The 20,383-nt window shown below is 39.4% G+C and overlaps 1 protein-coding gene across 1 annotated transcript in view; it reads right to left on the bottom strand.

The window, feature by feature from the left end:
- The window catches only part of ST8SIA4 (ST8 alpha-N-acetyl-neuraminide alpha-2,8-sialyltransferase 4), a 62,925-nt gene extending 42,744 nt beyond the window's left edge, over positions 1-20,181 (bottom strand). The window contains exons 1-3 of the mRNA XM_040541081.1: positions 19,676-20,181; positions 15,059-15,190; positions 4,890-5,147 (exon numbers count right to left, since the gene is read on the bottom strand). Coding sequence (XP_040397015.1) covers positions 4,890-5,147; positions 15,059-15,190; positions 19,676-19,788 — 503 coding nt within the window. The 5' untranslated portion in view covers positions 19,789-20,181. The remainder of the gene's footprint in view (positions 1-4,889; positions 5,148-15,058; positions 15,191-19,675) is intronic.
- Between the last annotated feature and the right edge of the window lie 202 nt (positions 20,182-20,383).

The following is a 20,383-nucleotide window of genomic DNA, read 5'->3' as shown; positions in this document are numbered from 1 at the left end:
GTGCTATGTGCTGACAGAGCAAAATGTCTGACTTCATAAGAATACGTCTCTGCATTGGTGTTCTGTCCCCACAACAGGCTTCCTGGAGCAACAGTAATGCACAACCTCTTCTAGCAGTAGAAGTCATCATGAGGTGAAGCCAAAAAGAGAAGTTATGGCCACAGAATTTAGGCCTACTCCAAGGTTCTCCTGAAGTAGAGGCTACTCATGTCTATGCGATGCCACTTAAATCACTTGAGTAAGAACATTTGAAGGTCATATTTGTTTAGCACTTTGATGCTAAAGAAGGAAACGAGAGAGGGCAAAAAGGAGCTGACACATTTAAGAGCTGAAAACAGTCTGATGAGATAGTAATGACACATTCAAAGGATATTTTTCAGGGAAGAGTTATGTTCTGAAGTAAGTCTGTTTAACTGGCAACTTCTCTTTCAACAGATCTGCTTTCTTTGTGTATCTGACTCTGCTGGCACAATGGTAATGCTCCAAGTAAGGAATATTAAATAAATATTTGGATATAAAAGCTGTTACTTACGTGTAACAACAACAACAACAAATTAGTTTCAGAATGAAACTAAATTAATACCCTCACTCTTATGCTTCTGACAAATTTACAACTGTTTTTTTCCTATCAATTTAAGGAACAACACAGAAAAAAAGAAGGTACTACCACTCTTCAGTTACATATTAAGATTAGCAGAGATGTAGAGAAATTTAAGCTATTCTCCTGAAATGAAAAACCACATCTCGCAGTACAGTTAGCAGGTCTGTCCTTTTCTTCTTTTTCTTTCTTCATTTTTCTTCTTGAACAGAGCTGCTAACTGTGGCTGCTCACATCACAATTGCTCGCTCACAAAAAGAAGACATCAGGAAGGAAGTGGGACAGATTATCTTCCTCCGTGCACAGGATCAAACAACAAACATATTAGGAAGCAATTAAATACTAATATCTTCTCAGGGCTGTTCCTTGTCAAAGCAGCTCTACAGCAGTCAAGCAACTTCAGTCCACATGTGTTAGATATTTCAGGTGTGTTCTCCACATAGGCTAACTAAAATGAAAAGGACTTTTCCAGAAGTAGTGTCATAATGAGCAAAAACACAGGATTCCACTACTTATTTACCCTTTTTCCTTCTTAAGTAAAAAAAAAACCTCTGTAACTCTATCTCGTGTGTGCCTTTGAAAAGTTCCTGTCATGAACACCAAATTAAAAAAAAAAAAAAAAAAAAAAGGAGGGAAGGAAAGTGGAGATAAGGGAAGGAGCAGGGAGGCAGGGAGAATGTGTTTCCTCTGATCTTTGGCATCATTTGAATCAGTACCAAAAGCTGAACTGAATTTCTGAATTTATTATGGTGCTTCTTGGCTGTTAGAAGTAGTTCCAATAATCTGAAAATTATTACTTGGCAATGTTCAGTATTATTGTTTTACATCACATATCTAAAAGAATTTTCTTTTTCAGAAAGTTCTACTTAACTACTGCATTTCAAAATGTACCACTTACTATAACTAGCTCATCTGTTCTGTAATAGGTAACACAGATGGCAGAGCCCTGGCTTGAGAGTTCCGGCATGAGAAAGTGGAGACGATGGGAGAGTAAGTCTTATCTTGTCTAAATCTCAGATAGAACGAGCACTATATATCTGACCCAACAGCTAAAGAAGAAGCTGCTGAAACGAAGCAGCTGAAAACACCACCATGTGAAAAACAGCTGCTGCAAAAGAACGGTGTCATTCATACATTTTGAGTGTAGTCAGGTTAATTATCTTATATTTTCATTCTAATTTACTTTATGGAGTCAGATTTTAGAATGCTTCAGAACTTTTTCTGGGTATAGTATCAACGTATCAAAATCATAAAAAAAACAGTAAAAGGAAATAGTTATGAGAAACAAGAAAGTAGTTTATAGTCATCGCTTTTTTTTTTTTTTTTTTTTTTTTTTTTTTTTTACAGCAAAGAGTCTGTTTCCTATTTTAACTTGATGGTTCACATTTTCTACTGTCAAAACAAGCATGACTTTACTAAACTTGTGGAACTAATCCATTTTATCCTGTCAGAAGACATGTCCCTAGACTCTTGATTTCTGATGCCATGAGAACAAAATAAAACACTATGTGACCAAGTGACTAAAAAAAGGCCACTTTAAAATCTTCAGTAAATATAGTAAATCTGCTTATGTTGACAAGATATTACCTCACTTGCAAAAATGACTTATTTATGCACTTTCAGAGATATCTAAAGAAGACTTGCATTGTTTTACTTGTCAAATTTGTTGGATTGCAAGCATGCTTATTATTTGCCTCTAGTTTAGATGTCTATTTTTAAATCTTCTTCTTGAAGTATTCTAATTATCTTGTGTCTTCGTTGCATCACTGTTCTTTGAGAAGCATTGTTAAACAGAAAGTTGGAACGTCTCAAAGAAAGATGGCCAGTTATTAGCAACTTTGGATGACTTTCAAGACACTAATTTAAGCCTGATAGCATCTGGCAAAACGCTATGTACTGACTACCTTCTGTACTCTTGGAAAAGAATATATTCTCTGTCTTGATTATTTATTACTAACATCTTCATATCATCTTTATAGAAACATTAAAATTTAGGATATTGGGGTTTATTGTACCTTAATGCAACTACTGCTGGATGTCTACCATGTCCTTTTCAATATCACAGACCTTCAACATCAGTTTAATCATGAAATCAATGGATCTAGCATTAGAGGTCCTGTTCTAAGAAGAAACTCTCCTTCAAACACATGTACTTCTGTTTCAGATTTCATTAGAGAAGAACATAAAATACTATCAAAATCATCTGGACTATATTTTTAACCAAAATAGCATAGCATACTTTTCATTGCACTTAGGCATAATGTAGTCAGCATCATGAGGTTCTATATAAATGTTGATTATCGTTCTACACACCTGGCTGCACTCATGATTTTCTGTATACGTACACTAACTGTTTTTCAGAACAATGTCAGGTGGTGAGTAGAATAACTGCATTTTAATTCTAGAAAAATCAGCTGAAAGCAAAAAAAGCAACTGTGTGCCATGCTACAATTTAATACCAGAATCCTAACAGCCAAAGGTAAATGGTTATAAAGGGCACTGGCACTATTAGATCATTTGGTTTCATATGAAGCATACGACTTTTTTTCTGAACAGAAGAGGAATACAGGAAACTATAACTTTGAAGGATGCTTTGCCTTTCTCTTCAAGTTGGAATACAAATAAATTTCTTGCTATTTACTTTGAACAGTTAAGCCATATACCACCCAAATATACATAAATAATTATATAGATTAACCATGGTGAATTGATGAACTTTGTGATGTTCAAAGTATTATTTGTAAATCCAAAACCTTAACTGTATTAAAACTGTCTACAGACTGCAGTATCAAAGATGTGCTATTATCCTCAAGACTCTCTACTTCTTATACTGATTGCTTTACCTACTCACACACCAAATGCTTTATCTTTCAAGTCTAAAAACGTGACCTGCAAGTGTAACTTTCTGATGTTCCTATTAAGTTTCGGTATTCATACACAGATCTTAGAGAATCTTACCTTTACACCATATGGTTTAAATTAATTAAAATCTCCCAAGATATCACCACCTAGCTTCATGTCTAGTTAAACTTGGGGAAGAATGTGCATCTAACTTCAATGAAATTTAACTCATGATTTAGGTAAAAGAACATACTTGAATTGATACTGAATTGATACTTTCTGAATGGCATTCCTGAGTTTGCCTTCTCAAAGAAATTTTCCTCTACAAAATCAAGTGTGTTAACTTCTCTGAAGTTCTGTTAAATGAATTACATTTAACCTATAAGAAAGTACATAACCATGCCACAGGGTAAAAGCTATTCAAAAATGTAGTATATATTTGTGGATTCCTTCTGCAATAATGGTGCTAATTTGAAAGACCAGTTCTGTACAAGCAAAAAAAATTTAAAAAATGAAAGAGTGGCTTGCTATTGTTTCAGTGGCCATTTGCTAGTATACTTTTCAAATCAAATACAATTTTCAAGTGAATAACCTATTTTGATTTAAGTAGTGAAAATCTGTAATTTTTCTTTTCCATATCCTTTTGATATATATATATATTTTTTTTTGCTACCATCTTTCCTTCTTGTGAGAAGTTGTTGTTATCACAGGTTACTTTTCTGTATTGTATTCTAACACTGCCCTTCCACCCTTCTCATAGCAAACAAATGGAAACTTCTGCTCTAAAATCAAGGGGACCTATCTTTTGCCTAACTTCCTCTAACTGAAACCAGTTACTCCTATTCATTTCTTATTTACATGTGAAGTCCACTGGTATTCCATTGTCCAAACTTGACAGATGAATGAATAAAAAGTGAAGCATATCTACATTTTTTGCCCAAACTTACATTTCTAGAGCAACATAAAAAGACTTACATGTGTGGCTTCCAGTTACCTTAATGGCAGCCGTCTGGTCAGCATCAATACATAACACTGAAATTTTACCCAATGATGCACAGTGGTAATGTAGTAATTTACTAAACCATCTCAATTACCTAAGAAATATATTTTTTTTTTGATAAAGAGAACATTTTGCATTTCTTTCACCATGGCTTCCATAAGAATGATTATTTTGTTTGTAATAAAAAAACAACAAGCAGCAAAAATAAGTAGCATGAATCTCTCTCCTCTAGCCAAGTGTGCCTCTTGTTTTACTTTCACTGTAAAAATAATCCTTTTGTAAAAAATACAGGAATATATTCAAATTTGGGGAATCCCACAGTGAAGGATACAGTTTCACATTAATTTCTCAGTACTTTCAGATAATGTGTATCTGAAGTTAAAGCATTTCTCCCAGATTTTGACCAAGAAACAGAGCAGGTTGCATCATCAAAAGCTGAAGAAAACTCACCTTATTACAAAGTCATGGCTATCAATCTCTTTTCCACACCCACTGTCCAGAAGGATGCCAGAATTTCCAACAACTGCACAGCTTTTAAATCGGCGATTCTTCATTGGGGAAACCTCAGGGAGAAGGCTGTGCAAATTCTGAGAAATGTTTAGGGTGCGACGTCTGTCCAGTACATAATGGATTACATCTCCAGGCTTGAAGCTGCTTTTGACCACTGAGACATCTCTTTCAGCATCCAAGAATCGAAGTATACTCTTTCTGGGTTGACAAAAAAAAAAATGCACAGGTAAGACCCAGAATTCACTGTTAATCTAATAGTAACAAAGACTGTACAGAGTATATAACACAATGCAGAAGGTAGCATCAGACAGACTAAGGTCACATCCCATGTTCTAGAATGGAGTTAGAGAAAAGTTGTTCCAGAATTAAAATCTTGGTTACAACATCACGTGTAAATACTGCAGTGAAAAATGTCAATCCCTCCATAGAGATGAAAGCACTGGGAGACCAAGGGAAGATGACTTTAAAAAATTAGACAGTATATACTATTTTAATGTTTTACAAACCTTTGGAATATTCACCTATTTCCAAAAAGACTACAGCAGTTTGTTTTCATAGAAACATGACAGTTAAAAATATGATGTATTTATGATTTTGGAAATAAATGTTCCACTGTAATCCCATGTCTCTCAAATCTGCTTGGTTCAGTACTGGCCCTGCTTTCTTATAGTTCATTATTACACTATAAGAGCAACACACTGAGTTTAACATAAACTTACTACTAATTAACTGAAGTTCAGCCAGAGTTATTCTAATTAACTTGAAATAAGAACACCTACTGTCTTTTACACTGATTTAAGCAAAATCAGCTTAAAAACACACTGCAAATTAAACTACTGCAGCTGAAGGTCTAGTCACGCTGTTACCTGAACTCATAGAAACACTTCTTGGGAACTCAGTCATTGCTTTAAATCAGTTTAGCTCAATCCTCTAGCTTGCTTCTCTGCCATTAAATGTTTAAACTATTAACAGGGTTCATACACACATGATCAAGATAACAGGGTTTAACAAGCTACCAGAGATCAAGTGCACTATAATTAAGGATTTGTATAGTCCCAGTGCACAGCAAACAGGTGAAGTTTGCATACTTAAATGTCAGCTGAGGAAGTTAAATCATGGTAATTTGTACCTGCTTACGGGGTGGTAAAAGCTGAAGCACTTTAAGTACACCAGTTCAGAAAGACTCTTTTAATGACTGCAGCTACTTATGGACTGATACCTGCACTGGCAGTCTCCTGCAGGCTGCAGTATGTGTCTATCCCTGGGATAAAATTCTGTGAAAGACCCCAGGCCAGAGCTGCAGGAGCCACTGTTAGCTCAGGACTGCAAATGAGCACAGCCTGATGCACTTGTGCCCACCTCTGCTCTGCAAAGCACGAACGTTTGTGAGCAGGCATGAGCATCACACCTGATCTTAAGCGCACACAAGTCCACTACACATATGGAACAGACAGGTCATGTTGAACTCAGGCAGGGTATCACCCTGTGTTAATACAAATAGAAATTTTTGTCTCTGCAACACTAACAAGACAAGAAAAAGAGCAGTAACTTTACACTTTCCATTGCTGTCAGCAGGTAAAATGGGATTTAGAATAGAAAATCTGTTGAGTAACACAATGCTATTTTTACGTAATCAATTTTTAGAGCAGAACTTCCTTACAGCAGATCAAAACAGGAAAAGATAACTAGAGATGCCACTCCAGCAGTTGCAACACCCACTGAGAGACATAAAGGGGAAATAATTTCACGTGAAAAGGGATGAACTATAGGTACACACCATGCCCACCAGCCAGCTCTTGTGTCACTGCCTTACGAGGGAAGAGTAAGTCTAACCCTTGCAGTTCCACAAAGCACTCACTCTGGAATTGACCTTAAAAGCCATAGGGGAAGTGAAACACGATAAAAATATATTTTTTTAAGTGTTTCCTCTCATTTCCTACATGAGGACAAGGGGGAGAAAAAAAAAAAAAGAATGGCCTGAGCTGTCTTTTACAGCTGTCATGTATGAATGAAGCAGCATCAGAGCAAAGACAGCTTTCACTGAGGCATACAAGGGACTCAGAATAATGGAGAAGGGTGGAGAATATTAAAATCACAAGTACCAAAAACTTTTAGCAAACAGTGTAAAAGGCCAGGCAAGGTATTCTGTAAAGCAAGATAATGACTTCACTTCAGCCTGTAAGTTTAATGGACTTAAAATCCCCATGGGTTTGATAAGTTCATTTTGTGGGTACTCTGCAACAGGTACAGAAATGACTACATTAAAAAAAAATGAAAAAAAAAAAGTAAGAAAGAATGACTTGCCCGATCTGAGAGTATTGTAAGTGATTAGAATTATTAATTAGCACTCATTAAACAGGGCTGCAATTTCCAAAATGTCTAATGAATTTCTTTTTCAGTAAGATTTTGAGGTGGGCAAAAGTCACTGAATCTCAGTATCATCTCCTATATTTTTAACCTGAATTTGTCATTAGCACATTCAATTGAGTGCACAGATTTTATAGTGTACATAAGAAACAGTGTCAATAAGAGATGTGTAACAATGCTAGGATTAAAATTTGTCATTACCTGGCTGTATCCAAGTATCTTTTAATACTAAAAGAAATATGATTATAAATGCAGATGTTCGTGTTATTGTTTTTAAGTTCCTCTGTGCTACTGACTCATCTGTACCATGGAGATAGCAGTACTTCCCATTTTCACATAAATGTTGAGAGAAAAAAATAAACTAAGGGATATAATAAAACCTAAAAGTATGAAACATACATGGGTGTTTCAATCAGTCTTTCTTATGGTTAATAATAAAAACATGTTTAAACATCTATTCTGTTCCAGGGCACAGAACCCTGAAATTAGCACAACACGGTTATTCTGATTAAATGGATATAACAAAATAACTTAAAATAAGTGCTAATTTACATCCTGCTGCGCATAAAATTCAAAAGCAAGCTCAATTAGAGGAAGGAAAAAAACAGCATGATTTTTAGTGAACCTTGAAGAAAAAGCGTTAAATAGATGGAGTTTCTGCAACCTTAAGCTAGAACGTGTAAAGAAACTTTTATCCAAGGTAGCCTTAAAGTTTTATTTTGATGAATAAAACAATACCTGGGGCGTGGCCTGAGCCCTTTGTGGGCAGGTGAGGCAGATGTGGCTCATGCTTATCTGGAGCCCAGCAGCTGTTTGCAACATGTTTACATGACTCACAGAAACATGGTGTCACAACCTGTGGTTGGCCTGGGATTTTTCTTTCATGACCAAAACCAGATGTTCATAATATTTAAATACCAAATACAACTCCTGGTTATCCAATAAAGTACATGTTAACAGCACTTTCTTCAAATAGCTTTCCAAACAATATAAAGTGTATTATTCTGGGTCAAAGTGGTGACATTATTCTACCTACATGCATTTTTCTAGCTTGATTTTGTATTCTTTGAACTACACGAGGCAATGGCTGCCTCACGTTCATTTGCCTCCAAACTGCGTGGTTAACAGAAAAAGAAAAAAAAAAAAGAATCACTGAAACATTTAGCTTCTAGGATTGCAAATAAATTTCCAAGCAGTTTTCAAGAGCAATGACATACAACCTCTCAGTACGAGCCCATATAGGCCACAACTCCATCTCCACTTTTCCTGGGAAAATCTTTCCTTCTGTACAAGGCAGTTCCGGAATGCCTTGATGCTGGAGCACCAGAGCTTGTCTGGCCAGGAGTTCCAGCCATTTGGGGAAGCCCCTGACCAGCAACCTCAGCATCCAGGAAGCCAGGTTAGCTCACTACCCACCACATTATGGAAACAGAGAAGGACTGAACAACTACCTAGGCCACACCCTGCCCTTCTGAAGATACGCATTTATCAACATCAGGCCTGCCCATGTTTACCTAACATACTCCTAACAGCCTCTCCAGTGGTGGAGACTCAGCAAACTCTCCATGGTACCTATTTCACAGCTTCCCTATCCTTATTGGAGCACAATATTCCTAGTGCTTTCTTGCAACAACTGCAGCTGGTCTTTTTCCTTTCACTTTGTACGTGACAGATGATTTTTCATTACTATTGGTAACAGCCTTCATTTAACTGAGGCTTGGAAGCCACCTAACTTAAAAACAAAACAAAACAAAACAAAAAAAACACTTCTTTTCAAGGACAGGTATTTGTTTAAGGTCTTTGACCCTTCTCATTGCTGTCCTGCAGACTTTCTCCAACTGATTTACTCAGGCCTTTTAAACAACTTGGTTTTCCAAAGATTCTACTCTAACCCTTGCAAGTCCTGATGTTGCTTCACATTCCCCAGATGGAGGGCAGAAGGTGGCTCTCAGCCATTGATATCACCGAGAACTATGACCTAAGTAAAGTATACTTTTTTGCCAATGAAATGCTGCTTCCCTTGAACACGTTTTCTTAGAACTCCCTTTCAGTTAGGCTAAAGAGAATTACACAAGCCTCCTTGGCCAGAACATACTCAGGTGCACTTGCAGACCCCCTGTCGCCTCAGGAGGCAAACAGGAGCTGGAGCAATCTACAAGGGCAGGCTGTGACTTTGTGTTACTGCAGAGTTCTTTCTTGTTTTGTTGTTTTTATTCAAGAACACTAAAAATAATCCTGTGCCAAAGGAGCAGTGCTCTCCAACTCTCTGCTTGCCTTCAGCACTGAAAATGAAACGGATACATAAAGCCAAACTGTATTTGTAAAAGGAAAAAATGAATAGTTCAGTTTGATTAATTATCTTTCCTGTCCCGGACATCCTTTTTATGCTCTCTGAATGCATACTGATCACAATGAGCCCCCTAACAAACTAAGAACAGTTAGGAGTTTTAACCAGCTTTAACAGCGCAGCTCTGATTCTTGAATATGCTCTTCATGCAACTGCATGGAAGATTTTTCACATGCTAACTAAAAAAATTACATATATCCAAATGATTTTATTTGCTTTGTAAGGCAACTAACCATAAATAATTATTTCAATTTCTAAATATTGTTTTGATCATTTTGATAGGAACTAGTCTGTTAAAGTGCTGATTTCATATCTCTCTTAAATTGAACCTAGGCTTTTCAAGTTTTAGATTTTTTGGGCTCTTTTGATTTCATTTTATTTTATTTTATTTATTTATTTTGGTACAACAAACCATACAAAATCCTCAGGACATTCCCATGTCTCACTGAAGTCACTGCAGACTTTTCCTTCCATTTAACTTTGAAAATTTTCAAAGGTTTGGGTTTGTTAAAAAACATGCATAACTGCAAGTAACCAGAGAAATGTTCTTGGCAATCACCAGCCCCTGGAGGACCACACCACCAGAAGTGATGTATTACGGGCAGTTGCTGTCTGACTCCATCTCAGTTCCTCATGCCCTTTAGGGTACCCAGGCTCTCCCTTGACCAGAAAGGTCACTTCCGTAGCTGAAGCATGTACTAATCAAGCTACAAATCTTCAGTGATTTCCAGCAAAAAGAAAAGTGGTCTCTTAAACACAGCATGACACTACTGCTGCTTACCATGTGAAGACCAGCCATATGTCAGCTTTTAATGAGTCAAAGGAAGCTGGAGTCAGAAGAAAGGAGTCGATGGAGTTAACCACCCCAACTGACAGAAAACACTGAATTTTCAGTTGACGTAAGGAACTGAGGAGGAAAAAAACGTTAAGGTTATTGTGACTAAACCAGATTGGAAAGCCCCAGTTTGCACATCTTAGAGATGCAGAGGATCTGAAGGAAACAGCACAGCTGGCCCTAAAATGTTCATCCAAATGCTTCAAGCAATTTCACTGCTCCATTGCCAGTTCAGTCTTTACTGCTTGCACTTCAGCAACTTATCATTGCTGTTTCCTATTCACTTGAAAGATAAACAATGATAATAATCAAAACCCTTCTAAGGGGGAAGTCACATGTGCTTTTTCTTGTGTTTTTTGTTTGTTTGCTTTTTTTTTTTTTTTTTTTTAAGTTACACTGTTTGCATCTTACAAGTTCTCACACATTTCTGACAGGAAATTTCCACTCATCAAGTTCTCTCTCACATTGCAAAGCGATGAATACACCCTAAGCATTGGTTTTTCATTTTGCTTTCCTGCAATTCAAAATATCTATCTGTTCCTTCCAACACAAACATATTCCCACATTTAATCAAAAATAAGTGGAAGAAGAAAGTCGAGCACTGAAACCTCAAACTGTAGTTCAGTTCACACAGCTCACAGATGTGCTAGCATCAGTCCTATTCGGTAGGCTTCCTCAGGTAGATTCTTACCATCTCAGACACATCTCTCCCCTTTGAAAGCACAACCCCTAATGCCACAGAAATTTCCCAATTTCTGTAAAAGGAAAACCTTCACATTACTACAGAAAGTAGGAAGGACTTACGACATAAAATCTTGCAGAAGGTGGGTTCTCTCTCTTCCACATGCCTGAAATCATTCTGACAGAAAGGAGGCAGAGCAAGCAGTCTTTTTCCCTTAGGCACAGGAATTACTAATTATTTTTCAAAAAGGTTGTCAGCAGTCAGAAGGTAACATCAGGTGGAAAAATCACTCTCCCACTAGAGCAATCATGACTGGCAAAGCAGCAACTTTGCTACAGTCTCTAGTAATTGATGATACCCACCATTCCCATCTCAATCACAGAAAGCCTAGCATTTTCTTCTAATGCTTGGTTAGCATCTCAAAAATGGGCTGCTGCCCTCCCAAAACAGCTGCTACACTCCCCAGTCTCTTCTGGCTGCAAAGTCCCAGAAACATCCTGCGGCATTAGAAACTCAGGGGAGCCTTGTCATGCTCCCGTAGGGTCCTGATAAACGAAGCTTTTTCTCTCACTGACTCTCACTGCGTCTGACCTGGACAAGAATTCATAGGATCTTTGCTGTTGACAGAAACTGGTCACTAACCTGAGCAAAAAACAGAGCCCATGGTCAACAGGGAAAACACCACAGAATAATAACAAAGTCTAACATTCCCGCTATCAGACAACTATGTCCAGACATACCATTAAGGAACGGTCCTTGCACAAAGCAAAACTCACTAACAAATATTTTCCATGTTTTAAAATAGTTGTTGTGGGTGTCAAGCTGATATAAGACATAAAGTGGCTGCAATCTACAGGTGATTACAAGTTTTATGAAATGTCTTTAGGTTACATACTAATAGTTTCACAAATTATGTCTCCACTGCTAAGAAGTGATAACTCTTTATACATTATTCAAAAGATGCTAGCTTTTTTTTTAAAAAAAAAAGTTTCTCTCCTACCATTACTTGCTAAGGCGAACCTCACACCACAAGACTATCACTGCTCACGTTAACAGTTGCTATAATAGAATGTGAATCATCTTCATGGTCTACACAGTGCATGCAATGTACTTTGGAGGGCAGAACAGTTAGTTGAACCATGAGAGCACTCTAGGAGATTGCTCGCTACATTTGAAGTTAGTCCTGATAGGTCTGTAAGTATAAAAATATTTACAGCTAAGATGTTTCTCACTGCTGAGACAGGGAAGAAAGGTATATAGCAAATCTCCTGTTAAAGTGAAAGAAGAATGAACATTGTTTAGTCAGCATTTAGAATGGAACATATTTCACAAGGAAGGGGTTCCTCAAGTGAAATCACGCCAAAAGTTCCCTCCCTCACAGATGAATACCATAACTGAATATGCTACATAAGTTAGCAAAGAAAACAGGACTGGTTGGTAGCCCTGATTCCATTCATACACTGTATTCCAAATTTTGTCCCTAACTCACATTAATCTAAAATCTTTTACTGGTTCAGTAGAAACACAGGCTCTCTGCCCCATTAATGACGATCATTATTTCATCTCAAAATGAGACTAGCAGCATCTCTAAATAACTAAAGCTTTATGCTCTCTTGTTACTGAGAAACATCTTTAAACTGATGGAACCTTTGCTGCTTAAACCAATGTTCAGGATATATGTTTTTCTTCTCTGAACTACTGAGACAAAAAGCACCCTTCACTGTACCATTTTTTAAAAACACCATGTAATCACATCATAGGCTTCTTCACAATACATTAATTATTTATAAAACAAAAGAACTTTCCCACCCTCCAACAGGAAGGAAAAAAATATTGATTTTGAAACTCATGTTTTTGGTAGACTGAGATGATACTCACGTAGGTACAGGCTTGAAAAAATAAAATAAAATCTAAGTTGCTCTCCACTGTTTTGCCCCTTTTTCTGAGTAATATATTTTGCTTCCAAAACAGGTGAAAAATGAGCATAACCAAAGCTTCATTTTCTCTCTTAATTTTAATCCATAATCTGTTGTATTATTTTTACTTGTTTGTTTGCCTTGAGCAGCAAGGTGTATTTGTTTTAAATGGTTCTGAAATAAGATACTTTTTTTAAAAAAAAAAAAAGGAATGACTGAGAAGAATTATTATCTGTTTCTACTTACAGTCTCTCAGTGGATTCCAGATCAGTTTACTTCAAAAGTAAACCAGTGTGCTATTTTCCTCTAATTGTCAGAACTATAACATATGATTTGAAATTTCAACAGTGTTCTTCTGAAGTTCTCACTATTTCTCCAACTTAAACTGTCAGTTACATGCATATAATTTTTAAATATTGTTATTGGTATATGAAACGTGCATATCTTTCCCAGGCTACCTTTGGAGCAGAACTTAACCATTACCTCACGACCAATACAGGTTACACCAACCAGACGTTCTTGGGAAAAACTCCTGAGGCCTGGGAGTGTACTTCAGCTGCATTTTAGGGTGACTGCCAGGAACCCCACCAGTAGGAACCCCAAGCGCCTGGGAAGCAGTGGGGTGTCCAAGGGTCCCTTAGTCCAGGGGATAGACACCACAGGGCACCATGGAGCTCTTGACAGACAGCTGAGGCACAGCTACAGGCTCCAGAGTACCAAGAGGAGCAAAATTCAGTGCCTATTCACCTTACTTTTTTCATCCCTGACGCTGTTCCTCTGCTGTCACAGTGGGGATGCACTTCTTCCACCATAGTACAAGACTTCCAGAATGGGGTGACAAGTATTCCACTTGCTCTTTTTACTACCCCTTTGCACATTAGTAATTTCTGTGCTAACCATATGTTCTACCTGTTTTAGAATTAGAACATAAACAGTAGTCATAAAAAAAACCAAAAACTTCAAGTTCTTCATTCAGAGAAGCCCTGCTTTTGTAAATGGAAACACTGCCTGCTTAAGGGTTTGGCTAAGACATCATTAATTAAAATAAAAAATAAAAAATAAAAAATAAAAAATAAAAAATAAAAAATAAAAGAGTAGAAAGAGAAAAGACATAGAAACTACATCTTAATTAGATCAAATTCCTATTCAGCATCCTAATATTCCAAAATCAAGTCTACTCTGCTAACCAATTGGAACTAAAAATGTCTCTTTTCTATCATGTCTCACTCCTAGCCCTTCACACTGCTGACCCCTGCCCCACACTTCTCCCACTGGCCACCTTACTGATCAAGACAAGGAAGCTATGATGACAACACTAGGAGGCTTCTGCTTTCTCTCCCCTCAGGCCGCAACATGGATAGACCCACTCTATTACGACACATCAGAACTACCACTCTAATTCTTCTACTGTGTTCCTACCCTCAGCATAAGCCAAAGGCTCTTTCTTGCCTCTTTGACTCCAAGAAAAAGAAAACTGCATGAGATGTTGGTGTTGCCAGTGTCTGACCTTGTGACTTAGACCAGCTGCACATGGGGCTGAATTCACAGCACCTGATGTCCGAGCTCTGACTCCTACATCTAAGTCATCTACCTAAGCTCTCTTTTAGGGAAGAAAAATAGGTACTTTCAGACCACTCCCATCTGCCCTATTTTAGGATGAGAGAAAATCACGTCCTAAAAGTGCCAGTTTCTCACCACTAACTGCAAAAGAGCACACATAATGTAGACACTGTCCTCAAGGTCTGACTGACACAGTCAGATGAAAACATTTTATTCACTCGTATAAAGAATGACTTTACTTTGGAGTCCACTGTCATCTAGTTGCATTTAACATTGCACCCTAAGTAAGTACAGTTATAAAACATCCACCTCCAACAGTAAATCAAATGACTGTTTTCTAGACCACACAAATTATAGGCAACAGTAATACAAAATGAGCTGTGTGTTATTTAAGAAACTTACCTTATCTCCAGTACCAAAGAAGAATTGATTTTCCAACCTTCTACAGAATGCTGGAAGATAGCAGAGCCACCCTTTCGGATTATCTTATCAGAGCTATTGATCATTGATCTACTCAAACTCAGCTCACCATCTCTGCAATGCAATACAGATAAAACACAGTTACATTAAGATTAACTTTGGTTTTAAGTAATTTACTTCACAACCACCAGTGATATTTTCATTTATGCACAACAAAAAGAAGCAATTATCTCCCCTTCTTGCACATTCTGCTTGCTAGAGCAAATAAGCTGTACCTACAAGAAATCTATGGGACATCTTTAACTAATATTTGTATATGCAATTTAAGAGCTTTAATATGTTTTTATTTGTAAAAAAACAGACCTGAAGAAAAACAAAAACAAAAACTATGTATAAGCTCCAAATTGTGAAACTGGACTGAATTTCAGCATGTATGCAGAGCAGATTCTGCACTTCTGCATTCCAAATTTCCAGTGTTAAACTAAGAATTAAGTGTTAACTTTCAATCCTTCCCCCAGCAATCAGTCGTGTTATATACAACAATTGCCAAGCAGTCTCCCTTTCCCTTCTGTTGATACTAAGGGACTTTAATGCATGGGATTCTGGAGTTTAATGACATAAAACCCACAAAATTACCCTATGATGCCATGAAACTTTTGAATGCACATAACCAAACAACCTCAATTGTCTTAATCTTCTCTTCACCAATCTCATCAAACCCGTAAATTTTGCTAGTTACTTTAAAAAATAAAAAATGTAGCAAGCTGTGACTGATGACCACTGAACATCTGATGGAGTAGCAAAAATGTTACCAGTTACAAGACATTCAGCAATAGGGTCACACGGATGTAACAGAGACTCTAAAACACCACACGACGTTAAGGTCTAAAATTTCTTTTTATCTCCATATATTTTCATTATCTTCCACACTGTTTCCATTCAGGCAACATTTAGCTGAGTTCAAAAACAGCTATTATGTATAGTTATATAAAATGTTTTGTATATAAATATATCAAATACACTAGATGTAACATTCTACCATGTACAATGTCTTGTATTTGAGAAGGACTATGTATCTCAATAATACACAGAAATCTCTTTATCTGTTAAATAAGCAGTGTCTCAAATACCATCAATAATAAAAACTTCACTTTGCTTGCAAATAGAACTTCTGACCACCAACCATTCAACAATAAAATGTAAGATAAAAGACGTGAGACTGTAAGCCATCTATGGAATTGCTGTTTTCATGTGGCCTTAAGTTCATAAAACAATTGGATCCTAGGCCTTAATGGGAGCTGCAGCTACATTACTGCAGTACATATCTGTACTAAGTATTAGTATTTAGCAAATTTAGCAGACCAAACCTCAACTATCCTTCAGTGGGACATTAATTAAGCTAACTTGGCAAAACTTGTAACAGGTGGTCATTTGTAAAAAACTGCTATGACTGCAAAAGCCCCTGTAACTAATAAACCAGTATTTTACACTTCATCAAAAACAGCCCAGCATCACTTGCAGTACTCTCCCTCCCTCATCCCCACTATGCCAACAAGCTGCAGCACTGACACTGTGCTGACTCATAGGTAAGAGTGCCACCTACTGAAAAACCTACCACTATAAGCAATTCTGTACGTACAAGATGTGTATGCAAATTTTCCTAATCACACTAACTTAATGGATGGGAGAATGATGCTGAATGCTCTAAATTCAATAATTAGAATGTAAGTATTATTATTATTATTATTGTTGTTGTTGTTGCTATCCTTTATTTTTCTGTTCATTAAAATTTTCCATAATGGCTGTGGATATATTTTCCTGCAGTGAGATAAAATGTTTACACCTAGAGAAAAATTACCAAAATACATCCCGGTAAAGTGCACAGTCTGGAGGTATTTCAGAGATGTCTCCTGTTTATGCTGCCTTAAACCTTATCCAGTAGACACTTTAACAGAGACGTAGGTGACACAACGTAACAATAAATTACGTAGACAACACCTGAAGTACCACAGCATCTGAAATGTACTCACAATAACATGTGCAGTGAGCTATACATGTATGGTATGGTAACATAATATTGAATTATGTTCTCATGAGCCAAAATAAGGTCCTAGGCACTTTGTGTTAAAGTTTTAGTATGAATACAAACATGTTCACTAACATGCTTTCCTCCTTTTTACTTATTAGTAGTTTCATATAATTTTCAATTAAAATAATATTAAATAGACTAATGCATAAAAAGCTCAATTTACTCCAGAAAATTCTTCACTGTGTAAAAAGTTGTACAATAAATTTGGGCTTCTTTTTGTCTTCCAGAATCACGGCAAATCCTCTCTGGTGGATGTTAATGAAACAACCGCTGTAGAATGATGGCAACTTCTGGCAGACGGTCTCAACCCTGACTCTGAATTACCTTGCTTTGGTGACCAATCAGACCAATACAATAAGACTCTCTCTTCTCCTGAATACAGCTCATTAAATATAAATAACTGATTTAAAGTTTTAAAAGCATATTCCATATCAGAATAAGTTAACACAGTTTAAAAAACGCTGCTTCCATATAATGCGTTTCATTACTTGTGTAACCTTTAAAAGGGCATTACTGACTAGTTGAAGAATGGCACGCTCTTGCAATTATTGTCCTTGCAATTTTTTCTGTGAAAACACTGCTGATTTAAGGTGTATCACTGTATACTCAGGAATCACACAACAATACATTTTAGAACACCTGGGATTTACCTGCGGTGTCACGAATAACCCCAAAATGGGACACCTTGAGCCTTCAGAGTTCTGTGCTACTGGTACTTCTGGAAGTAAGACATCCCATGGAAAACATCCCATTGTTTTCCCATGTGGCCAGTCAAAAATAACTAAGCATTCCAGTGAGCCCTTCCTTCGGGAGAAAGGCAAGCATAACATCGACAGCGGTGGGAGATGGTAGCAGTACACTTGCCTTTTGTTTTCTGCCTCCTAATGGTAAGGGATGGGACAATGGGCTGGGAAAAGAAACCATACTGCAACATCCTCAGCCAAAGCGAGCAGCACCGTTCTGCACAAGTCTTACCAAAGTAGGCATAATGCTAAATGTCTGGGCACAAGTACATTATGGCTCCGTCTTAAAGTGCTGTTAAACACATACATACCTATGACTAAATACACCTATATTCTTTAATTTAATATTAAAGCATCAGCTCCCTTTAGTACCTTTTAAATCACATCGGATTAAATGTAGCATAAGATGTAGGGGGCTTCTTATGCAAATATGTATGGATTCTACTTAGTGACTAATTTCTGAATCATTTTAGCAACTACCTCTAGTTTGACAGGAAGGAGTAGGTACTAAGAAACATGGGTTAATGCTGATTCTCTCTCACAGATACATTCTCTCATGTATTTTTGTGCACCTACAAACCAAACATTTTACACGTTTGTACATCTTGCAAGTATGTGGATACCACAGCACCGCAGAAGAAACTGGGCTTCCACCCAAGCTGAAGAACAGGGAAAGTTACCAGCAAGTTATGAAAACCTTTAACACCAAGGGAAGCAAGCACCACATCAATAATTGTACACACAGAGAGGCACAACCAACCCGCTGCTCTGGGAGGCACTGGGCCATTGTCCCCCAGATGGGTCCAGCTGTGCCCACGCCCCCCTCCCACACGGCTGTGCCTGCACAAGGAGCAGGGAAGAGGGACACACCTTCTGCTTTTATTTCTGAGGGCCGTGGTGACAAAGCGGTGGCGGGGGGCGGGGGGGGCTGGAATAAGGAGGCTGGGGTTGTCCCAGCTTCTTCTCCTGGGCATTCACAACCTCTTTATTCCTCCTCCTCAAATTAAGGCAAGGGCTTACACCAAAGGACAAAAACCCGCGGTGAATGCATCTCCCCGCAGCACATTTGCACAAGCAAATGCAAAGCGTTAAGACCCCTCCCCGCCTTTGCCAGGTTCACTATGCCGCCACAGAATTTATGCATCCTTCCTACGAAAACAAAAAAATCACATCTCCCAAAGAAGAAACACCCTTGGCTGATAATCCAACTTCTTCACAGGATAGCTGTAAGTTGGGAGAAAAGGGAGAAAACGCAGGCATGCACGTACGCAGACGCGATGAGGAACAAAGAAATAGAAAGCTGAGGTGCAAACAGGAAACGGCAAGGGACTTTTCGCCTTTTCTTTTCAGCCGAAGACGAGCAGGAGGTGGGGCAGGGGCGGGGACAAAACCCAGGGTCTCGGCGTGGGCGCGGGGCTTCCACCAGAGGGGTCCCAGGAGCCGAGGGGATGCCCCCAGGAGCGCCGAAGTTACGCGCGGCTCCCAGGCAAACTTCAGGGAGGGAGGCGCTCGCCTCGGGAGGGCTCCAAGGGGCTGCAGACGGGACCCGGCGGCCGCAGCCCCCCGCCCCCCCCCCCCCCCCACCTCCCCTCCCGGCCCTCGGGGAGCAGCCGTGGCCAAGTGAGCATCCTCCGGGCCGCCCCCCGGCCACCTCGCCCCCGGCCCAGCGGCGGCAGCACCGCGGGGCAGCGGGGGGCGGCCGGGGGGCGCCGGGGGAGGACCCGAGGCAGCGACACCGCCCCGCCGCCCCTCGGGGACCGCATTTACCCGGCGAGCGGTGCCTCCTGGCGCTCCTCGGTCCGCGCTATTTCTTTCGTCTTGTAGAAGATGAGGAGGAGACTTATGGTGCACACAGTCCACCTCTTCCTGACTGAACGCATGTCTTCTGCGAAGCGCGGTCCCCCTCCCCCTTTTTCCTTTGTTTGTCAGGGGTGTGCGGAAAACAACTCCACGCGCGGCACAATTTGACAAAAAGACTGCAATAATTTTTTTTTCAGAAAAATTAAAAAAAAAAGGAAAATTTAAAAAAAAAAAAAAGGACAAAAAGCAGGCGGGATCAGACACCGGGGGTTGTTTGGCGTTTAGTTTATCTTTTCTTCCCCCCTTCCCTCCCTTGCCCGCCAGCCGGGCTGGCAGGCGGCGGCTCGCTCCCCTCGGCCCGGTGGGGACAAGTCCGTGTGCCGCCTCTCCGCTGCTCCTCCGGCTCCGGCTCCGCTGCGGCCCCGCTACGATCGCGGCGGCGGCCCGGGGGCGACGCTGGCGCCTCCCTCCCCGCGGCGGGGCGGTGGCGGCGGGCGGAGCGCGGCCAATGGGCGCCGCACGGGGGCGGGCACCCAGCGCCGCCGGCGGGACACGGCCGGGGGGCACTCACAGCATGGACCCTACACCTCAGACTCCACACCCCGGACCCCGGACCCCAGACCCCAGACTCAGACCCTGGACCCCGGCTCCCAGAGGTGCCGCCGCGGGGTGGGG

Source organism: Cygnus olor, chromosome Z (genome assembly GCF_009769625.2).
Source record: "Cygnus olor isolate bCygOlo1 chromosome Z, bCygOlo1.pri.v2, whole genome shotgun sequence".
Classification (NCBI taxonomy): domain Eukaryota; kingdom Metazoa; phylum Chordata; class Aves; order Anseriformes; family Anatidae; genus Cygnus; species Cygnus olor.
Note: the sequence above shows the minus strand (reverse complement) of the source record. Positions and strands in the feature narration are given on the sequence as shown.